The 18,246-nt window shown below is 39.7% G+C and overlaps 1 protein-coding gene across 4 annotated transcripts in view; it reads right to left on the bottom strand.

The window, feature by feature from the left end:
- BCL11B (BCL11 transcription factor B) overlaps window positions 1-18,246 on the bottom strand; it is a 96,790-nt gene that overhangs the window by 42,570 nt on the left and 35,974 nt on the right. For 2 of the 4 annotated variants that reach the window (XM_065403526.1, XM_065403527.1), the window contains exon 3: window positions 8,946-9,161. The exons of the other annotated variants lie outside the window; for them this stretch is intronic. In XM_065403526.1, coding sequence (XP_065259598.1) covers window positions 8,946-9,161 — 216 coding nt within the window. The remainder of the gene's footprint in view (window positions 1-8,945; window positions 9,162-18,246) is intronic. 4 annotated transcript variants of the gene reach the window in all.

Genomic DNA, 18,246 nt, shown 5'->3' with positions numbered 1-18,246 from the left:
GAAAAGGTTTAAAAAAATTTATAGAATGGGTTTATTTTCTATTAAATTCTATAGGACTTCTGCATAAGGGTAAAGTTACTTATTTTAATGTTGTCCTCACTATAGGCAAAACCACAAATATCCTGTTCCCAGCTCAATCAACGGTACACATATTTTTATAAAGGATTTGGATTAATTAATCTGTAAACACTCAGACCTAATTTTTAGACACCCTTTAAATGTTAAACAGTGCTAGGTCATAATACGTGCACTTATTCGCTCCCTGTTCTACTGGAGGGAGGAAAAAAAACAGAGAGACCTTTTAGAAGATGTGAACTAAAATAACAGTAGTTCTTTTAAAGATGGATTATATGTAAGCAGGTTTACTGCTATTTTAAGATCCTATTCAGTTCTGTTAATTTTTATTTCTTACATAACTTATTGTTAATATTTTTTAAATGACAGATCCTTCCTAACCATATACTGGTTCTCATTTAAAGCTATATACTTTCCTGGGCTGCACAGGCGAAATTCACAGCTCGCATAAACGGGTGTAACACCACTGAAGTTGACGGAAGTGAAAAGCACCTCTCAGGAAGACACACTCACAGGACTAAGTACCACATGTGCTCCCCCTGTTGTCAACAAGAATTCCACACACAGACTGATGGCACTGTATGATCATTGTTCTGCCTGGCTCATGGAGGCTACCGCATGGCTCAGTGTTAGGGCATGAAAGTGGGTACTCAAAAATTACCCAAAATCCTCCTGAAGCTGAATGACTTAGAGGCTTACTGAAACCCAGGAAATAAACAAAAGCCATGGGTATGCTTTTGTGAGCACTGAATCATCTTTGGAGTGTTTTATAAAAATAGGTTAAAGGAACAGCTCTATGCTAAAATGGACCATTTGTGTTCTGAAAGAATTATAACCGCTCAAAGCAAGCAATTCAAGACACAAAGAAAACAAAATAATCTGTCAATATTATGAAAATTAAAGAGTCAACCACCCATACAGAAGGAGTAGGATTGAAGGACAAAAAGACAAAGGGCCCAATGCCGCTCCCCTTACACTCCACCAGGACCGTTTATGTGAGTAATCAAGTAGGATATGGCCCAAAATAAGGAAGTGGTGTTTAAACAAACCTAAAGGATGCAGGTGTGTTGTATACATTGACTTCTCTCTACCCATGGATTCCTTAGGTTCTTATTAGCAAAGAATAATTTTAAAAGTACAATTTTATGGAAAGATTCCAAATACCCGTGTCTCGTCAGATACTCACTCAGCGCCTGCATTAACCTCATTCCAAAAGTCCCAGGACCTCTGACTCTTACAGCTGAATTCATAAAAAATGTAAGCCTTCTCTATGTGGGATTTTTGCCTGTTTCTTTCCAAGTACACATTTTACTGATTCATTAGACCTTCCTTCCCCAATCCTTGCTATGGTGAATGGCCTTGTCTTTAGTACCAAGGACACTGGTTAAAAAAAACAAAACAAAACAAGAACAACAACAACATCCACAGGGCAGAAAGAAGAGGATTACATAAGGGACATGCCACACTCCAGTGCACTAGATACACTTATATGTTACAAAAATGTATGGAAACGACAGAGCAAATAAAGAAGAAAACGAAAATGTATGCTCCAAATATGTAAGCAGTCATTTACCTATCAAAAGAAGTGCCATGGGTACCTCAGTAAGTTCCTTTGACTTCAATGGAGTTATGCTGTGGTACTGCAGTGGGGAATCTGGCACAGTTCCTCTAAAAAACTAAAAGGTTCACAAAGAAATGTACACTTACCAATGCTTTTCACACTGCCAAACGCGCAGGCTTGATAACATCTAAATGATATTTCATAGATTAGACTACTTGCCCTTGATTGTGAGAGATATGTCTACATGCAGGACACTAATCCTCCTCACTGAGTCTGAAAAGCCTAGTTAGCACATTTCCTCACACACACACATCAAATCGAAAGTGCCAAGAAAAGCAATGACAGAAACCATTTCTGAAGGGACAGAATAACTCAGTGCTACACATGCCAGGTGAAGCAATGCAAGCAAACGGTTTGGCATATGCTACATACAAATGAATGGGATTTTACTGAGGGAAATAAAGAATAATTGCAAACATCTACGTATTGTGTGTCTGAAAATCTCAGTGCTAAAAAAAACACCAAAAAAACCAAACCCTGTGCACTGCACAGCCAAAAGGCAAGCCCGGTGATTGCAGAGAGGCAGTGCGAATCCTAATTTGGTCCTTCATTTCCTAACAGATTATTGTTTCACACAAGCCTTCCCCTCTTCATGTTTTTAATATTTTTTATGAAGTGTTTACGAAGAGACTGGCTGCATTTAGGGAAAGAGTGGAGAGACAGGTAGAAGGTAGTGCGATCAAACGGTTGATCTTACAGCACAAATTATCCGCGGTAGTTACCCTGTTGCTCCTGCTGCAAAATAAAGTGGATCCCTTCTTCTTTGTTGAGTAAGAATGTGCACAATATTTCAACTAGGAAAATATGTCTGCTCTTGCTACTGGCAGTGGAGGTGTTTCCTGATATGATTTCTGTGTGCAGCTATGTATTCATCTAAGCTCCACCTACATTCCTATTAGCGGGGGCGTCCTCTTTTTATTTTGGGTCTCCTGAAAAGTATGGCATGAGCCCCAATTTGCAGAGAAAAAAAGCAAAAGTGTAAATGGGTATGTTTGTGAGTGGGTCCTTTGTCAGAGCAGCAGCAACTCCCCCATGAACGGTGCTGCTTCCTAATCCTTCTACTTACTCTCATTCAAACTGACATTGCTTCCAAATATGAAAGGATTCAAGAGAAGAAATTTGGGGTTTATTTTTATTGCAACCAATGAAATGCCACAAGAAAGCACTCTTTTAAAAAAAGGGGGGTCTGAAGGAACTCAAATGCGTCTCCTTTAGTTTCTTTTAACCTCACATCCCACTTTGCCTTTTTCAATAGGCTTCTCACTTGATACTGACAAGCTGTGGTCAGGATTTAACAAAGACCGGTCACTAAAAAATACAAATCCACCAAATTTACTGCTTAGCCTAATGGTGTTTACCTGCTCTGAAAACATTTTTTCCTAAACAAGCCATCATTTACCATACACTGAGCCCCTCAGTAATGGGAAATTCATCCATTCCCATAAATAAATTAAAAAACACCTCCATCTATCTTGTTCCAATATTTTTAAATTTAATCATGGCCAGAGAACTGCTGGTTAATAATTAGCCCTTCCCCACTCACTCACACACACACACATACATACACACACCCTTTAAAAATGCAAAAATCTAGCCCTCTATTTTAATATTTCTGATGTCGGTGACTGGTGTCAGCTCTCCCCATACAGTAACTGCTTTAAAGCGCTGCATATAGCACTGCATTAAAAATTAATTACACATGCTATTTTATTGATAGTGCATAATGTAATGAGCACCAGCTGTGCTAAACATCCAAACTCCTTTTTAAGACAGCTATAAAAAAAGAAAGAAACTGCACTTCCAAATGCTTCTCCTGTCAGAGGAGAAAAACAGCAACATCTTGTATGGATTTGAAACAGAATTCTTTGATTTAGCTCTACATTTGGAACGTTTGAAGAATTCAGACTCTCGGGCTTGGCGTAGTGGTATGCAATCCAGTTAACTCTCTAAATGTTGGAGTCATTGTCTCTACTGTAGGCAATGTTTCCTTGAACCCCTTTGTCTTGAGACTACTGGATCCAGTTCCACCCGTTAATATTGCAATTAAGCACCTTTCTTTTTCCTTGGATGTCTCAAAATTGCAGGCATCTAGTTTTAAGCAAACTTTAAATACCCCTTTTGCCCTGCTGGTTCTTAACTTTACATAATTAGGACTTACTAAGTTATACTGATAGGGTGTCTTTCTAGAACAAAGCCTAAGCCTCACTTATATTGCCAGCACTGCTGCCCTGTGAAGCGCCCTAATTTTAGCTGCCTCTGTGCTGTCTTATAGTCTCCTGTTCGTCTCTTGATAAACATACCATGTATTAAAAATAAGTTTATGATGAGGTCTAGTTTGTGGCTGGATATGAGATAGATGGATGGATAGATAGATCATACTTTAAACACTGTGCATGAAGTAAATTCTTCAAAATGCATTACATATTTCATTAAAATAAGTAAATAAATATAAGTAATCAGTGACTAATAGAGACGTCTCTTCTGAGCACAAATTTTAGTCAGTTCTACTCTAGCGTGAATCATTTTTTTTCACAGTATAATGAGAAGAAACATTTGCAAATGATTTTAATGTAGCTGTAGCTCTTTGTCTGCATTCACACACACACACACACACTGCCCAACTCCTCTTTCTCCTCTCCAAAAAAAGGGGGGGAAGTGGATCTGAAATCTAATTTGGATGGATTTTTTTTTTCAGATTCCACTGAGTAAGAGGGGGAGGAGTAACATATCAGCCATCGTCCTGGGACTTGATGAGTGAGGAGGCTTTTGCAGGATGAGTTTGCATTCTCCATTCTGATTATTGTTTTGTTTTCCATTGATCTTCCAGTGTTAATAAAACCCAGTCTGATATGAAACAAAAGCTTGCTTCTTGTTCTAGTATGAAATGTGCAGAACACATACCATATCATTAACATAAAAGTTTTTGAAATAATATTGCTTTCTAGACAGACTGTATTAATTGCATCAAGCTTTTTACAGCAGGGTGGTCTTTTCTAGCGTTCCTCATTGGCTGACTCATGTTATAAACCAACACAAAATGAATAGTGTGATATAACTAAAGGAGGAAAAATATTCTACTGTTAAAACCTATTATTTACTTACAGGTATTTCTTTTAACTTTATTGTCACTTTAACCCGTGCCAAGAAAACAACAGACTAGTTAAATAATACAGTAAGCAAAATTTTAGTAGCAAAATAAATTGATGTTAACTTTACAAGATTATTGGGTAATTATTAGAATGTCTTAATAACTAATATGGCCAATTCCTTGAATTAAAGGAAAATTGTTCTTACCATGTGATCTAGGGCCCCATGGCTCCTCTGTGTTAGATCTTGAACCTCACAGTCCTGCCCATTAATCACTGCTGTCAATGCCCACTTGCTGTTTTTAAATATGCAACTGAAGTATTACAATAGCTTTCTGCCTCCTTATAGATATGTCTGTGTGGGAAGGAAGCTGTTTCACTGATTGATTAGATATATGTATGTTAGATAGATTTAATTATTTTTATATATGTATATAAAACCCATGCTCACAGGGCCAGTGCCAATGGATTTAGATCAAGCCCATATGAATACAAGTATAATGGGTAAATTAAAGACGAATGTTGTTTCAATGTGCATTGCAATGTACCAACTGCAATTTCATTTATTGCGCCTTTGGATTGTACCATCTTCAGGGCAGAGACTTTTTGTGTTTGTACAGTATGTCATAAAATGCCATGTACTCTTGGGCTGAGATTTTCATAGCCCATTTCTCTTTTATTTTAATGGGAATTGAGCATCCAGGTTTCGTAGGCCACTTTGAAAATCTCAGCCTCAATGTACAATATTAATAAATCAGATCGTGAAAAAGCAGCCTGTATTTATAGTGAAGATGTATTGTGAAAAATGGCTTCAGTGAAAGTTTTCCAGTGTGTCTGTATACACAAACATACATATAATTTTACATATAATTATGTCACTCAATAATCGTTTGCTTGTCTTTGTTATGTATTTTACAGTTAAGCTAAGCTGTCAGAATTAATTTAAACAAAATAAAAAAGAAGATTAAAAAAAGCACTCTGATCTGGCAAGACACAAAGCAAAGTGAATTTTGTGCCCATTTATATTTTAGATCCAAGCTACACAACCCCGTGAATTTCATGACTCTGTTCCAACTTCTAATTAAATAGGCACTAAAAACGTTTAAAACAAGAGAGCCCAATTCAACAGACAGAAGCTTCTGAGGGACAAAAGACACTGCAACAGTGATATGTGTAGATATTAAAATAATAATATTTTAATATGTAGGCTCTAACTTGCTAATTCTACATCCTGTGTTTACTTATACACAAAGAAATTAACAAAAGCATAACAGAATATGCAACTAGCAACCAAAAAGTGGCCTAGCACACACCACAGCAGAACTTCCATGGCATCCATTTGTTGTGGTTATTATTGACTACACTGAATATTATCAGCATCAAAATTTCTAAAGAGCACAAACAGCCCAAGATGATGCAGGATGAATTCCCATTTGCACAACTTAACAGTGTGTTGTATACAAGACAAATCATATCCAGGACCAAATTTTCAACAGCAGCTTTGACATGTGGGCGCCCATATGCAGCCAACAACTCAGGTTGTTGCCGCCACAAATTGCACAGACTCCTAAGGACCTGATTTGTGAGTGACAATCAGAGATACTAGGTGCCCACAGATGCACCTGCAATTGCTTGCCCTCAGATTTAGAGAGGTTGAGGCTACACTGAAAAATGTGAGGTCCTTACTAAGCATTTAAGCAAGAGCTGAAAAATAAAAAAGGGAAGAAATGGAGGGGGGAGGACAGAGGAGGGTAATGTTAATGGCTTTTGTTCAAAGAATGAAACAATTCCTCAGAAACAGGAACAAGCCTGACAGAATAAAGAGCTAATCGAGTCAGGGACACAAGCAGATCCCTAAAGCTGGAGTAAGTGACTCTCCAGTGTAAATGATTATATGAAGAGGAAAGAAAACAACATTGAGATCATCACTGGTATTATTATACAGCCAACACAAAGAGGTTCTTTTTGTTTCATTTCCACAAAACATTTTGGGTGCAAGAAAGACCTTGTTCTATGTTCTCAGCATTATACGTGGAAGACAATAAAGGGTTAAGTAGATATGAGTCTCCTTTCCAAGGGGAGAAAATGTTTCTTTCAAGCAGAACTTGACCAACTACTGTCATAAACACTTAGCATGTGCTTTGATATAACCTATTCTCTAAGTGCCATAGACTGTAGCAGTAATTATAGGAAGCCATGATAACAGGTCTATCTCCCCACAAAGCTGGCATCACTCTTTTAGCAAATAGATCATTCCAAACACTAGCAGCGCTCAACTATAAAATGAAAGTACGTAAAATAGAAAAGCCTTGTGTTCCAACGTGCTGTAATGAGTTAGTCCTTCCTTCCTTTTCTATTTTTAGTTTTACTTTCTTCTCTCGCCATTAACTGTCTATGTTTGTTTTAGAAGCAATAGGGAATAAGAGTATCAGTTCATTGTTACAACTACCTACATATCAAAGACACCCGGGTCTATTCTATATCAAAAAAAAAGAGAGGGGAACAGAAAATATGAGCTTGCCTCCAGTATGTTTTACTGGTTACGGGGGGAAAACTGCCTACCTTCACACACTGTGTTAGTGGTTTATAAGAGCTTGATTATATTAGTTTTATGGCAATGTCAATCCACTGAAGCCAATGAAGTGAAGCCAGATTAACAGAGTGGAGAATCAACCCCATCGAGAAAGCAACCTGCTTATAGGGAAGTTGGATATAGTGCAACTTCACGTATCGCTGGCAGACATTATTTGAATTCTTTGCATTGTGCAACGTCATGCTGGATATAAAGAGTTTGTGCTTAGAGAAAAGTTGGTGTATGAAAACTGACTGCACTGTGGGCCCAATCCAGCATCCACTGAAGTCAACTGGAGTCTTTCTGTGGACTTCAAGCTTTGGATCAGGTTCTAGGAGGTTCTGTTGTGTATTTTTAAACCTCCTCTTGAGAATTCTTCATCCTTCAAGACTCAAGGTTTAAAATACTGTACTTGCAAAACTTTCGATCTCTGTTCATCACATTAAATCTGAAGTTCCTAATTTTCTCCCTCAGCCCCCGTATCCCCCAGTGAAAGACCGCAGACATTTAAGGAAATACAATCAGGTATTTTCCAAAGAAACTGAATCATAGGGACCCTGTCTTGATATATAGTCACTGTTATACTGTGGTAGGGTTCTATCTGCACATGCTACAATGAAAAACTGTATGCGAACAAGCTTATGCTGGCCCTCCCAAGAGGTCATCAGGGCCAACTCTTTAAGGCTTTACTCACTCCTCACTCTGCTAAGTCCTTCCTGACTGTCCAAATTCTGCAGTCCATATACAGTATTTACTCAGCATTATTCTGTGAAACTCCGACTAAGTTTGCCCAAATAGGGACTGCAGAATTTGGCACACATGGGAGTTTTGCCTGTGTAAGCACTTTTGGATTTTGCCTTAGCTGAATTTTCTTTTAGGCCCTTCCCATTTTCACCTCTAACCCCCTAAATTCACTACAGGCCTGATCCCTCAACTAAGCTGCACTCAGAACACCCATTGATTTCAAAGAGATCCCTGTGTCTGAAATGGCAGGGTCAGGCATCAACTCTTTAGTCAGTCACATGTCAGGGTCCTCCCTGGCTATCTGGGTTTCACTAATCCACATCGCCTTTCCTTCATGGCAGTGACAAGAGTCAGGGTTTAAAAAATGAAGACAAAAAAAAGTTAATGAGGAACATTTTCTCAAAAGCCGGGGAGAAAAGTGCATGGAGCACATATATCCTGCATGCACATGGACTTTGAGGAAAGCCCTTAATACAAATGATTAGGAAAAAAAGACCTCAGATGTTAAATGTTATCCAATTAAGCTTAAAATAAACAGCCCAGAGAGATGAAATCTTGATACCAGGGTATCACATTATGTGAGGATTCTCAGACATTTGCTCACAATGTGGCATAAACAGACCAGCAGTGGCTGGCGGTGACATCTGAAAGTGGGTAGATGGGGGGGGGAAGGAATGGACTCACACCCCTTTTCCCACTCCCCATCCTCAGTGATGAGGGAATGTTTACGTTTTCACTGCCTCCCCCACACAACCCAGCGAAGACCACTCTCCCACAGTAACGATGACATCACTTGGCAGCACTACTGACCTTCAGATAGCAAAAAAAAAAAAAATGTTTCTATTACCTGACAACTGACAATGACATCCAAATGTGCCTGAAGTCTCAGTCTGAGTCTCAGTCTGAGTCCCGCCAACTGAGACTGCACGGGCACCACAGCAGGGCAGGCTAAGGCAGGGCGGGAGAGAGGCCAGTGCGCGGAGAGGTGACGTGATCACTGATGTGTGAGGGTGGGAGGAGGCAGCTATGGGAGCCCCCAGCAGCTTTGCAGGCCTGGACGGCCCTGGAGAAAAAACAATAGAAAAAACTGTCAGTCGGATCTACGTTTGAAGGGACAGAGGAGGCATCATCAGGGAAAACAGGAGGGGTGGAGGGCAACTAGGCCTAACTCGCTACATATTTTTATTTAACTAATTTATATGTCAGGCTGAGACTGGTGTGGCTCGTTGGAAAGCCAGGGAGGAGAAGCCAGGCCGGGGGGATGGGCAGGCAAGAGACCTGAAGAACTACAAAACCACAGATTGCTACAGGCAATTTTCTGGAAGTAAACTCAGACTGGAGGGGCCCAAGGGAGGGGGACGTGGAAAGGGGATGAGGTGGCCAGTGAGGGAAGCTAGAGAAGGTCAAAGATGGTGTAGATGAGAACTGGAGGCAGTTACCAGACCCACCAGCACGTGCTTAGGGACTGAATCAAAAGGGGGATTCTTGTTTTATGGCGTGTTAATGCATTTAACTGACACAAAACTGGGTAGGCTTTCTGCCGAGCTGCTGCTGAAACAGGATCAACCCACCAGCGCAGACAAAGTGCAGCGACTTACAGATCAAATGGCTTCACATAGGTGCCAGAAATCAAGCTCCCAGAATAAAGCATTCATGGGCCACTGTGCTTCCTTCCCATTTGAGCTGCAGCCAGTTACGCATTTTGCATGCCCCATTTGTGTATTCTGTTTCCCTATCAAGCCTATAAAGAATGCAACAACCTTTTTCCTAATAGCTGAAAAATGATATTGTAGCCTCAAACTGTGTTATTTATTTTTAACGCAGCTAGAAATCTTCTGCTATTTAAGCTGTGTTTAGAATCCTCTCCTGCTTCTCTGGAAACCCTCTCTTCTCCAGGCACTAGTCAGAAAGGAGCCTATGACTTAAAAAAGAAAATATAAATCTTAAAATATGTGTATACACACACATACCTATGCACAAATGCACATGCAGACTCACACACACACACAATATTGTAAATCAGCACAATTCCACTGAAGTCAATGGAACTACACAAATGTATTTCAACAGAAGATCTGGCACTATATGTTTATTTAAAGCCATGACTTTTATTTAATTACTCAACAAGGAGTTGTAACTAATCCAGGGTAGCTTCTAAATAAAGCTATGTGGTGCAGTGGTCACCGTTCAAAAGCTGGCATTTGCCAACAATTACCTCACAGTGGTACCTCGGAAACCACAGGTTTTCCCCTACATTTAGATCAGGAAATAAGTGTGTTAATTGTGGGGTATCTTTTGGCAAACGCTGTTGCTATTTTGTTTTAACGGTGACAACTCTGTCTGTGCATGCATGTGCGTGCATAAACATATACAAACCTGGGCATCAAGAACTATTTTGCCATAAGCCCTATGACATTAGAAGCAGCATGTTATAATGCATCCTCTCCATCTCAAGAGTCCCAGTTCGAAAACTATGGCTACATGTTGATCTGACAGTTACACATGTGAGGCAAATAGGGATACTTCATCCTTGGCACAGCATCCAGAGCGTTAGTCTGCAAGGACTGCATTTGATTTTGTCGTTTATCTTAAATGGCTAAGAGACCACCAGTGCAAAACATTTGTGTGAAGCTTTTGCCAAAACCACAAGTGAAGAATCTAAATTCCCTGTGTAAATACTTGAGCTCCAAGCATCAAGGATAAAATTTGTGCTCTTTTGCAAGGACTGCTTTTAAATAGAAGCCATCTCTGTGGCTTATGGGGCATTTTTTTTTGGAACTGTTTGATCTCACTGCAAATGCTTCAAAAACAGGTAAAGATAACCATTAACTGGACTGTATCTGTACTACATTCTGAGTATGACTGTGTGCCAGGCAAAAAGAAACAGATGTCAGATGTATACATATAGAGGTCACTTCATTGTAATTTTAAAGTACAATAATAAGAGAAGTATTTTTATAGAGCAATAAAGACCTAAGAATGGGGGAAGGCATCCTAAAGCTATTGAATAATTGCACTTTTATTTTTAAAAAATAGTATAATGAATTAGGTTGGCACTCTGCTGGCTTGGTTCAGCCACCTGGTTACTGGGGAACTTGTGTGTTGTGGGAAGAGTTGTGAGTTTGATATCTGAGTACACATGGTGGCTATTGGGCATTAATATTCAAAATTATATGGCAACCAGTGTCAGATCTCCAACTAGCCATGTGCGGCACCACAATGTTTGCACCATAATGTTTCTAAGAGACAGACTGGGACATACAGAAGGAGTACAGGTCTCGTGTACTCCAGTCACTTACACCTTTCAACAGAACCAAAGCTTACAATGGAGTCTAGGGGTGGCCAAAGTTCTGCCTAGGGGCCTACAGAATTCTATACTACCTGTGGGTGAACTCAGCTTTAATACGGAGGTGAGGCCTGCAAGGAGCACAGATCCCAGCATGCAGCATGACCCAAATGTCGGGATCAAAACGAAGCACAGTAGTCTTTCCTAAAATCTCAACGGACCCCAACTCTCTATTAAGGATCAGGGTGGCTGCAAACTGCTCCATTTAGCCACAGCCCTCAGGATCATAAAAAGATGCAATACAGCCCTCAGGTCCAAATTCTAGTCCAAGGTGTCCTGCTCTAGTCAGGGAAGGAAATGAAGTATCAAAAAGGACACTCCTAACAGGGGAAAAAGCAAAAGTGGGGCAAAGAGCAGGAAAAGAAGGGAGAAGCAATAAACAATAAAACACAACCCTGGCAGGTCTTAAATGCCACAACTGCATGGATTGGTGCTGTGAGAGAGGAAAACTCCCAGGGCTTACTGACCAGCACAAGGCCATGCCTTCCTCTGTCAGCAGTTACAGACCAGGCGGTGCCTTCTTTTTTCTCATTTCTCCCTTCATTTTTAATAACTTTCTGAAGCATCTGAGGGTCAGACAAGGTGGCACCTTGGCAAATGCAAAGTGCCTGGAAAATAAACTCGCAGAGAAACCTCATCCACTGGGTTCAAGGGAAGTGGCCAGAGAAAATTAGGGCATTTTTTTAAACAAACAAAGCTTCCTTCTGGTTGTATAAATTGCAGCGCTGGTGCCCAGCAGCACCCCAATAAGGATGTGTACATTAAGGATGTGTCCGGGTTTTGCACATCCAACCCATTTTCAGTGGGTACCAGGCAGCCCTAGCCCAAAGAGTGTTTTAAAGATGAAAACAAAGGTAGGGTAACTCCTCATCAGTTTAACTACTTTAAGTATAGACATATGCAAGAAAAGCAGAAATCTGCCCTTTTAAGACAGTGATGTGAGATACTGATCATTCTCAACTCAGCCACAAGTTACGGGTCTCGATGCAGGAATCACTGGCTTGAATTCTATAGCCAGTGTTATCCAGGAGCTCAGACTGGATGATCAAAATGGTCCCTTCTGGCCTTAAAAATCTATGAACTCCCTCCTAATTCAAAAGATCAGATACTCAGCATTTACCCATTCTTTACTTCAGCAAATCTCCCACTGAGATAAATTCTGCTCCCAATCACACTACTATAATTCTGGAGTAGCCCCAATGAATGGCTTGGAGTTACTCTGGATTGACACCAGCGTAACTAAGAGCTAGAACTGTCTCATTCATCACAGCAAGATTTTGCCAGAATAGGGACAGAGTGGAAACAAAGTAAAGACTTCCAGAATGGCCCAATCACACTAACGTGTAGGTTTGCAGGCTCTGGGACTAAAATTTGACAAGTGCCCAGTCCATAACTGGCCTGTCAAACTGTGTCCATGCTTCTTCACATCCAAGTTTTGTACATATAAAAAACTCAAACCAGGATGAGGAAATCACATTTACACATGAAAATCAGATACTCAGAAATCTAGATGCCCAGCCTGCACAGTCTGGGCTCAAGGAAGCCTGGATGTAAAGAAAAGGTGGGTGCAATTTTAGAAGCTACTTTAGAAAAATTGATCTAATTGTTTTAGTGTATTTTATATCTATCTATCTATAGGATAGATAGATAGATAGATAGATAGATAGATAGATAGATAGATAGATAGATAGATAGATAGATAGATAGATAGATAGATAGATGTTTGAGGCCTAGATGTTTGAGGCCTAATTCTCCTCTGCAATCAGTATGGGAGAATCACTCACCTGCACTGCAGATCTCTATTGCATATTTTCTACTCATTCTGCATGTGTAGCTCCCATTGATGTCAATGGGAGTTTTGCAGGTAGAATAGTGTGAAGCAGGCCTAGAGAGATCACAGTCTGGATAAAAGATGTCAGATGCATATGGGAGAGGAGACATTTTTCCTTACACTTTAAAAAGGCTCTATATTGCATATACATCACAGCATTTTTGTTCCCCACTATTTTTACACTTACAAAGAAGAATTACTACAGATAATTTTCCCAGGTATCTGGCTGGTGCGTCTTGCCCACATGTTCAGGGTTTAACTGATCACCATATTTGGGGTGAGGAAGGAATTTTCCCCAAGGTCAGATTGGCAGAGACCCTGGAGGGTTTTCACCTTCCTCTGCAGCATGGGGCAGGTTTAAATTAGTGTAAATGGTGGATTCTCTGTAACTTCAAGTTTTTTTATCATGATTTGAGGATTTCAGTAACTCAGCCAGAGGTTAGGGGTCTATTACAGGAGCGGGCGGGTGAGGTTCTGTGGCCTGCCATGTGCAGGAAGTCAGACTAGATAATCATGATGGTCCCTTCTGACCTTTGAGTCTATGAGTCTAGGAAATTAAGATAAATTAAATATAATCCCCCAAAATTGAAATGAATGTAAGGATCTTGCTGACAATGATAAAACCCTGGAAAGTCACAATCCAAGCATAAATGTTATCCTTTCATTGTCCTTCTCACCTTGCCTAGGCATGGCTGGACATACTGTATTGTATATGAAAAAAAAAACAATCCTCTCAGACACATCTACAGAACAGTACCTAAGCACAACAGAGTGGTACAAGGGTGGAATTGTAGCCTACCCTTGGAACGTAATGTATCAGAGTTTTTAAGACAGACACCAGATTAAGAGAGATCTTGTTTTATGTATTATATTGTGACCAATGTGCATGTATATATGTGTGTATTTTTGTATTCCTTTCTCGGTGTATTGTGTTTGCCTGTATGTGTGTGTGTGTGTGTGTACATTTGTTTAAGCCTCTCTTCCAAGTGCGTGCGTGCCTTTGTATGTACATACTTGCTTCTCTGCCCACGTGTCCAGGTAGACAGCTAGATAGGCAGACAGACAGATTCAGTTACATTATATAAAATAGCTCTTAAAATAATGGCAGATGTCAGTCCCAAGCAGGAAATTCAGGGTATAGGTTGCAAACCCATCCTTGCACCATCCCATTGTGTTCAGGTACACTCCTGCAGCTATTTCTGAGAAGTCTGGTATTCTGTATTTACCATGCTGCAGCCATGAGCCAGACACATCCGACAGTGCAATGAGCATCTATTTGATAATCTCTCCCGCTGATCTGAAAGCCTTTCCTAAAACGAATTGTTTCATCTATGTTACATATTACAATACGAACCTTTTCCACCTACTATTATAATCTCTTCACCATGGATTTTCTCTCTCACACACATACACACACACAGAGATGTCAAAGACAGGCACACATATGCATAGTGGCACACACACAGGCATAGGGACACACACAGGCACACGGAAGCAAGCACACACACACCGAGTACGTACAGTACTGAGTTTTTCATAGAGGCTCTAACCTTTTTCAGTGGTAACACACATACCATGGCATGTACACACAGAGAGGCAAATACCCCTTTCTCACACACACAGAGGAGCATATGCAGATACACACATAAAACATGTACATGCGTGCGTGCACACACACACACACACACACAGAGGCTTGATCGCACACAAACACTCAGAGGTACAGACACCCCAGAGATGACACCTTACAAGCCAAAGCGCACACAACTATTTGTGATTTTTCAGACTCACACACTGCCTGATTTATATTGTTCTTTCTCCAGCTAAACTTTATCTACAAATATGAAATGCAATGTTGTAAGGAAGGGGTGTTCTGCTTGGCGTTTGGGGTTTTTTTTTGGCAAACGAGGCTTCCCTTTGAATAGATATGTTTCTTTATCCCAAGGATTCCAACTGATAATGCATAAATGAGTCATAGAAGAACTGCAACGTTGTGAGCATGAAGAAGAAAGAGTGTGAGTGAGGGACACTGGCACAGAAACTTGACAGTACCCTAACTCCCCCTCTTTCTCTCCCCCCCCATGCCAAGACATTAATTCTCACAAGTCGGAGAAAATTACTATGCATGAATGCAAAAAGCATGATCAGGAGTAATTAACATGGCTTCATATGCAAATTTTATTAATGCAGAAGTACAAAGTCATTATGCAAATGAAACTTACGTCAACTCTCTTGACAAATATTCATCTCTAAAGCTCAAGTTTCTCCCTTCTAATTTTTTTTTTATTTTATTTTTTTAGGTAAAACAGAATAAAGTGACGAGGACTGTTTGACAAGTTTGCAAAGTTGTTTTTCAACCAGAGAAATTTATTCTTGCACTGTTGATATTTTTTTGTTGTTGTTGTTGGCAGGTACACGACAGCTCATAGAGAAGGGAAGGGGAGAGGTGGGGGGCAGGGGGAGGGAGAAAGCTACCAGCAGCAGGCAGCCAATCAAAACGCCAGCGGCTGTAATGAGCGCGATTGATGACTGTTTGGCTTTACTGCAGGGTAATGAACTAGAATCCAGTCTGAGGAGGAAAAAAATATGAATATTCATGAAGCTGTGCTCCTGCCTTTGATGATTAAAGAAATTTTTAATATTCAAATAAGCGCTTGCCAAGTGATTAACAAAGAACAAGCACGCAGGAATATGGAAATGGAGCTGTGGAAGATTTGGGAGTCACAGTCTGTGCAGCAAAGACAGCACAAAATTTCATAAACAAGATAGGCAGATAACCCAATTCAAATTCAAGCAAATAAAGAAAAAAAATCAAATCCAGTTTCTTTTCATTGGTTCAACATTGTACCAGCCACTTTATTTTAAATTATAAGGGGGAAAACAACTATATAGTAAGACTGGGGGGGGAGAAATATCCCCATAATTAAATGTACTGTTTGCTTATTAAGTGCGAGTCATTTTTGTCAAATCTACCCTGGAAAAGGTTGGGAGTTTCCTGGTTACAAATTGATAAGAAAATACAGAATAACTCCCCTGTCTGTTCTGGGGCATTGCTTTTTAGGTGTCTGTTGTTGCATAGTGCTCAGCACCTACAAAAATGTTGAAAGCCCTCAACGTATTGTATGTGACTCAGGCAGGAGTCGAGGGTGCTTTGCACTAAGCAGACCAAGCCCTGTAGTAGTATGTGTGGTCCCTATGCTACAAAGTCCATCCTTGGATGTGGCCATAGTCTGGAAACAAAAAAACGTACCAGGTAAGGAGTAGTGCGCATCCTTGGGAGCCCGGTGGCAAAGAGGAGTTCAAGAAGGTTCCAATCAACTGATTAGTTGGTAGGAAATGTGCATGCAACATTCTCCAAGTGAGAAAGGGACTCCCCTCCCGACAGGGTTTCTGAACAATGCTACAAAAATCCAGCAGTTTTACAAAATGTCTGGTAAGTTCAGGCTCTCACACTTTAATAGCTCCACTAAGGATTCACACTGAAGCACATAACAGCAGTATTAGCTGCCAAAATCATTTTGCAGTTAAAATACATCTAATTAACAGCAGACAACATCCACTGTTTTGAAATTTCCAATACCAGATAAGTTGAGTGCCACCTTAACTGAGCACCAGATAGCTGAGCTCTAACTGCTGCTCAAGGGACCAAGGCATGTAGGTCATCATTCCGTGGGTCTCTCTTAAGACAGCGGAAATCGGACTCACCTTCTTTGTTATTAGATCCCAGGGCTGCACAGGCCTGTTTGGCTTTTCTGCAGATTTTTACAATCTGGTTAATTATTCCCATATTTTAAAATCTAAAAAACATATTCTAGGAATCATTAAAGAATTATCTGATTTCTTCAGAATGTATCATTTCAATGCTATTTTTTTTAAAAAGAACAAGGATGAAGCCACAAATTGCATAAAATCGCCACAGACGAAGCCTTTCTAAAAAGGCAGAATGGATCTGATGGGATTTTCTCCCATAGCTGATCCATTTTTAGAAAGACAAAAAAATATCTATTATTTAAGCACTGTAAAGGGGAAAAAAGCCTAAATGTAAATAAAGTTAAGATTAAACATCATCATTCAGGAAATGCAAAGTTATAGCTGAGACTTTGTCTTCTGAACAATGCCAAGCTCTTCCTAACATGCCCTGTTGTGTCTAAGCATTTGTAGGAGTCTGAAGTATTACGTTACATAACATATATGCTGCAGTGGTTAAGCACAACAGAGCTGGTTAAAAAGAGTGAATGTGACCTCAGCTTTATACTTCCTGACTTTTGTTAGTTTATGTCAGATCCTTAACACAATGTAAACATTGTCTTTTGTCTATGCAATTCCTTGGTTTTGTTTTAATAGTAGTATTTTTTTTAAAAATGCCATGGAAGCAACTAACAGCTCACACAGTCAGTTCCTTTGCAGCTCTGTCTTTGGAGATTTTATGCTCTATCATAAGAACACATATTTATATGTAAGGTAAAGATTTACTTAAGCTGTCTTTAAAAGGCATCCTATTTACTCACTTCTAGACAGAAAATGATCTTTCAGTGGATCAGCTGAATACACATTCAGTACAAGGAGTCAATGTGAAAAGTATGAGGGTCACGTTTTTATAAATCACTCTCTAAATTTAAGGGCCCCAAATTGTGCATGCAATTAGTAGTAGTCAGATGCTATAATAAAATAAATAATAATAATAGTAATACAAATAATAATAATAATAATAATAATAATAATAATAATAATAATAATAATAATAAACAACTTTAATTTCACAAATGCCTTCCATACAGGGCTCTGGAAGCACTTTACAAACATAAATAAACTGAGCTTAAAACACCCCACGTGAGGTTTACTAAAGGCCTAAATATCCGTTTTGTGCATGCAAATCCTCTTTGTGAGTACATCTCTATGTTTTTGATCATCCATATAATTGTGTGTCCTATTTTGGGTTTTCATGTTTAAAGAGTAGGATGAGGATATTTT

This window comes from Emys orbicularis, chromosome 4, assembly GCF_028017835.1.
Source record: "Emys orbicularis isolate rEmyOrb1 chromosome 4, rEmyOrb1.hap1, whole genome shotgun sequence".
Taxonomy (NCBI): domain Eukaryota; kingdom Metazoa; phylum Chordata; order Testudines; family Emydidae; genus Emys; species Emys orbicularis.
This window is presented reverse-complemented; position numbering and strand designations above follow the sequence as displayed.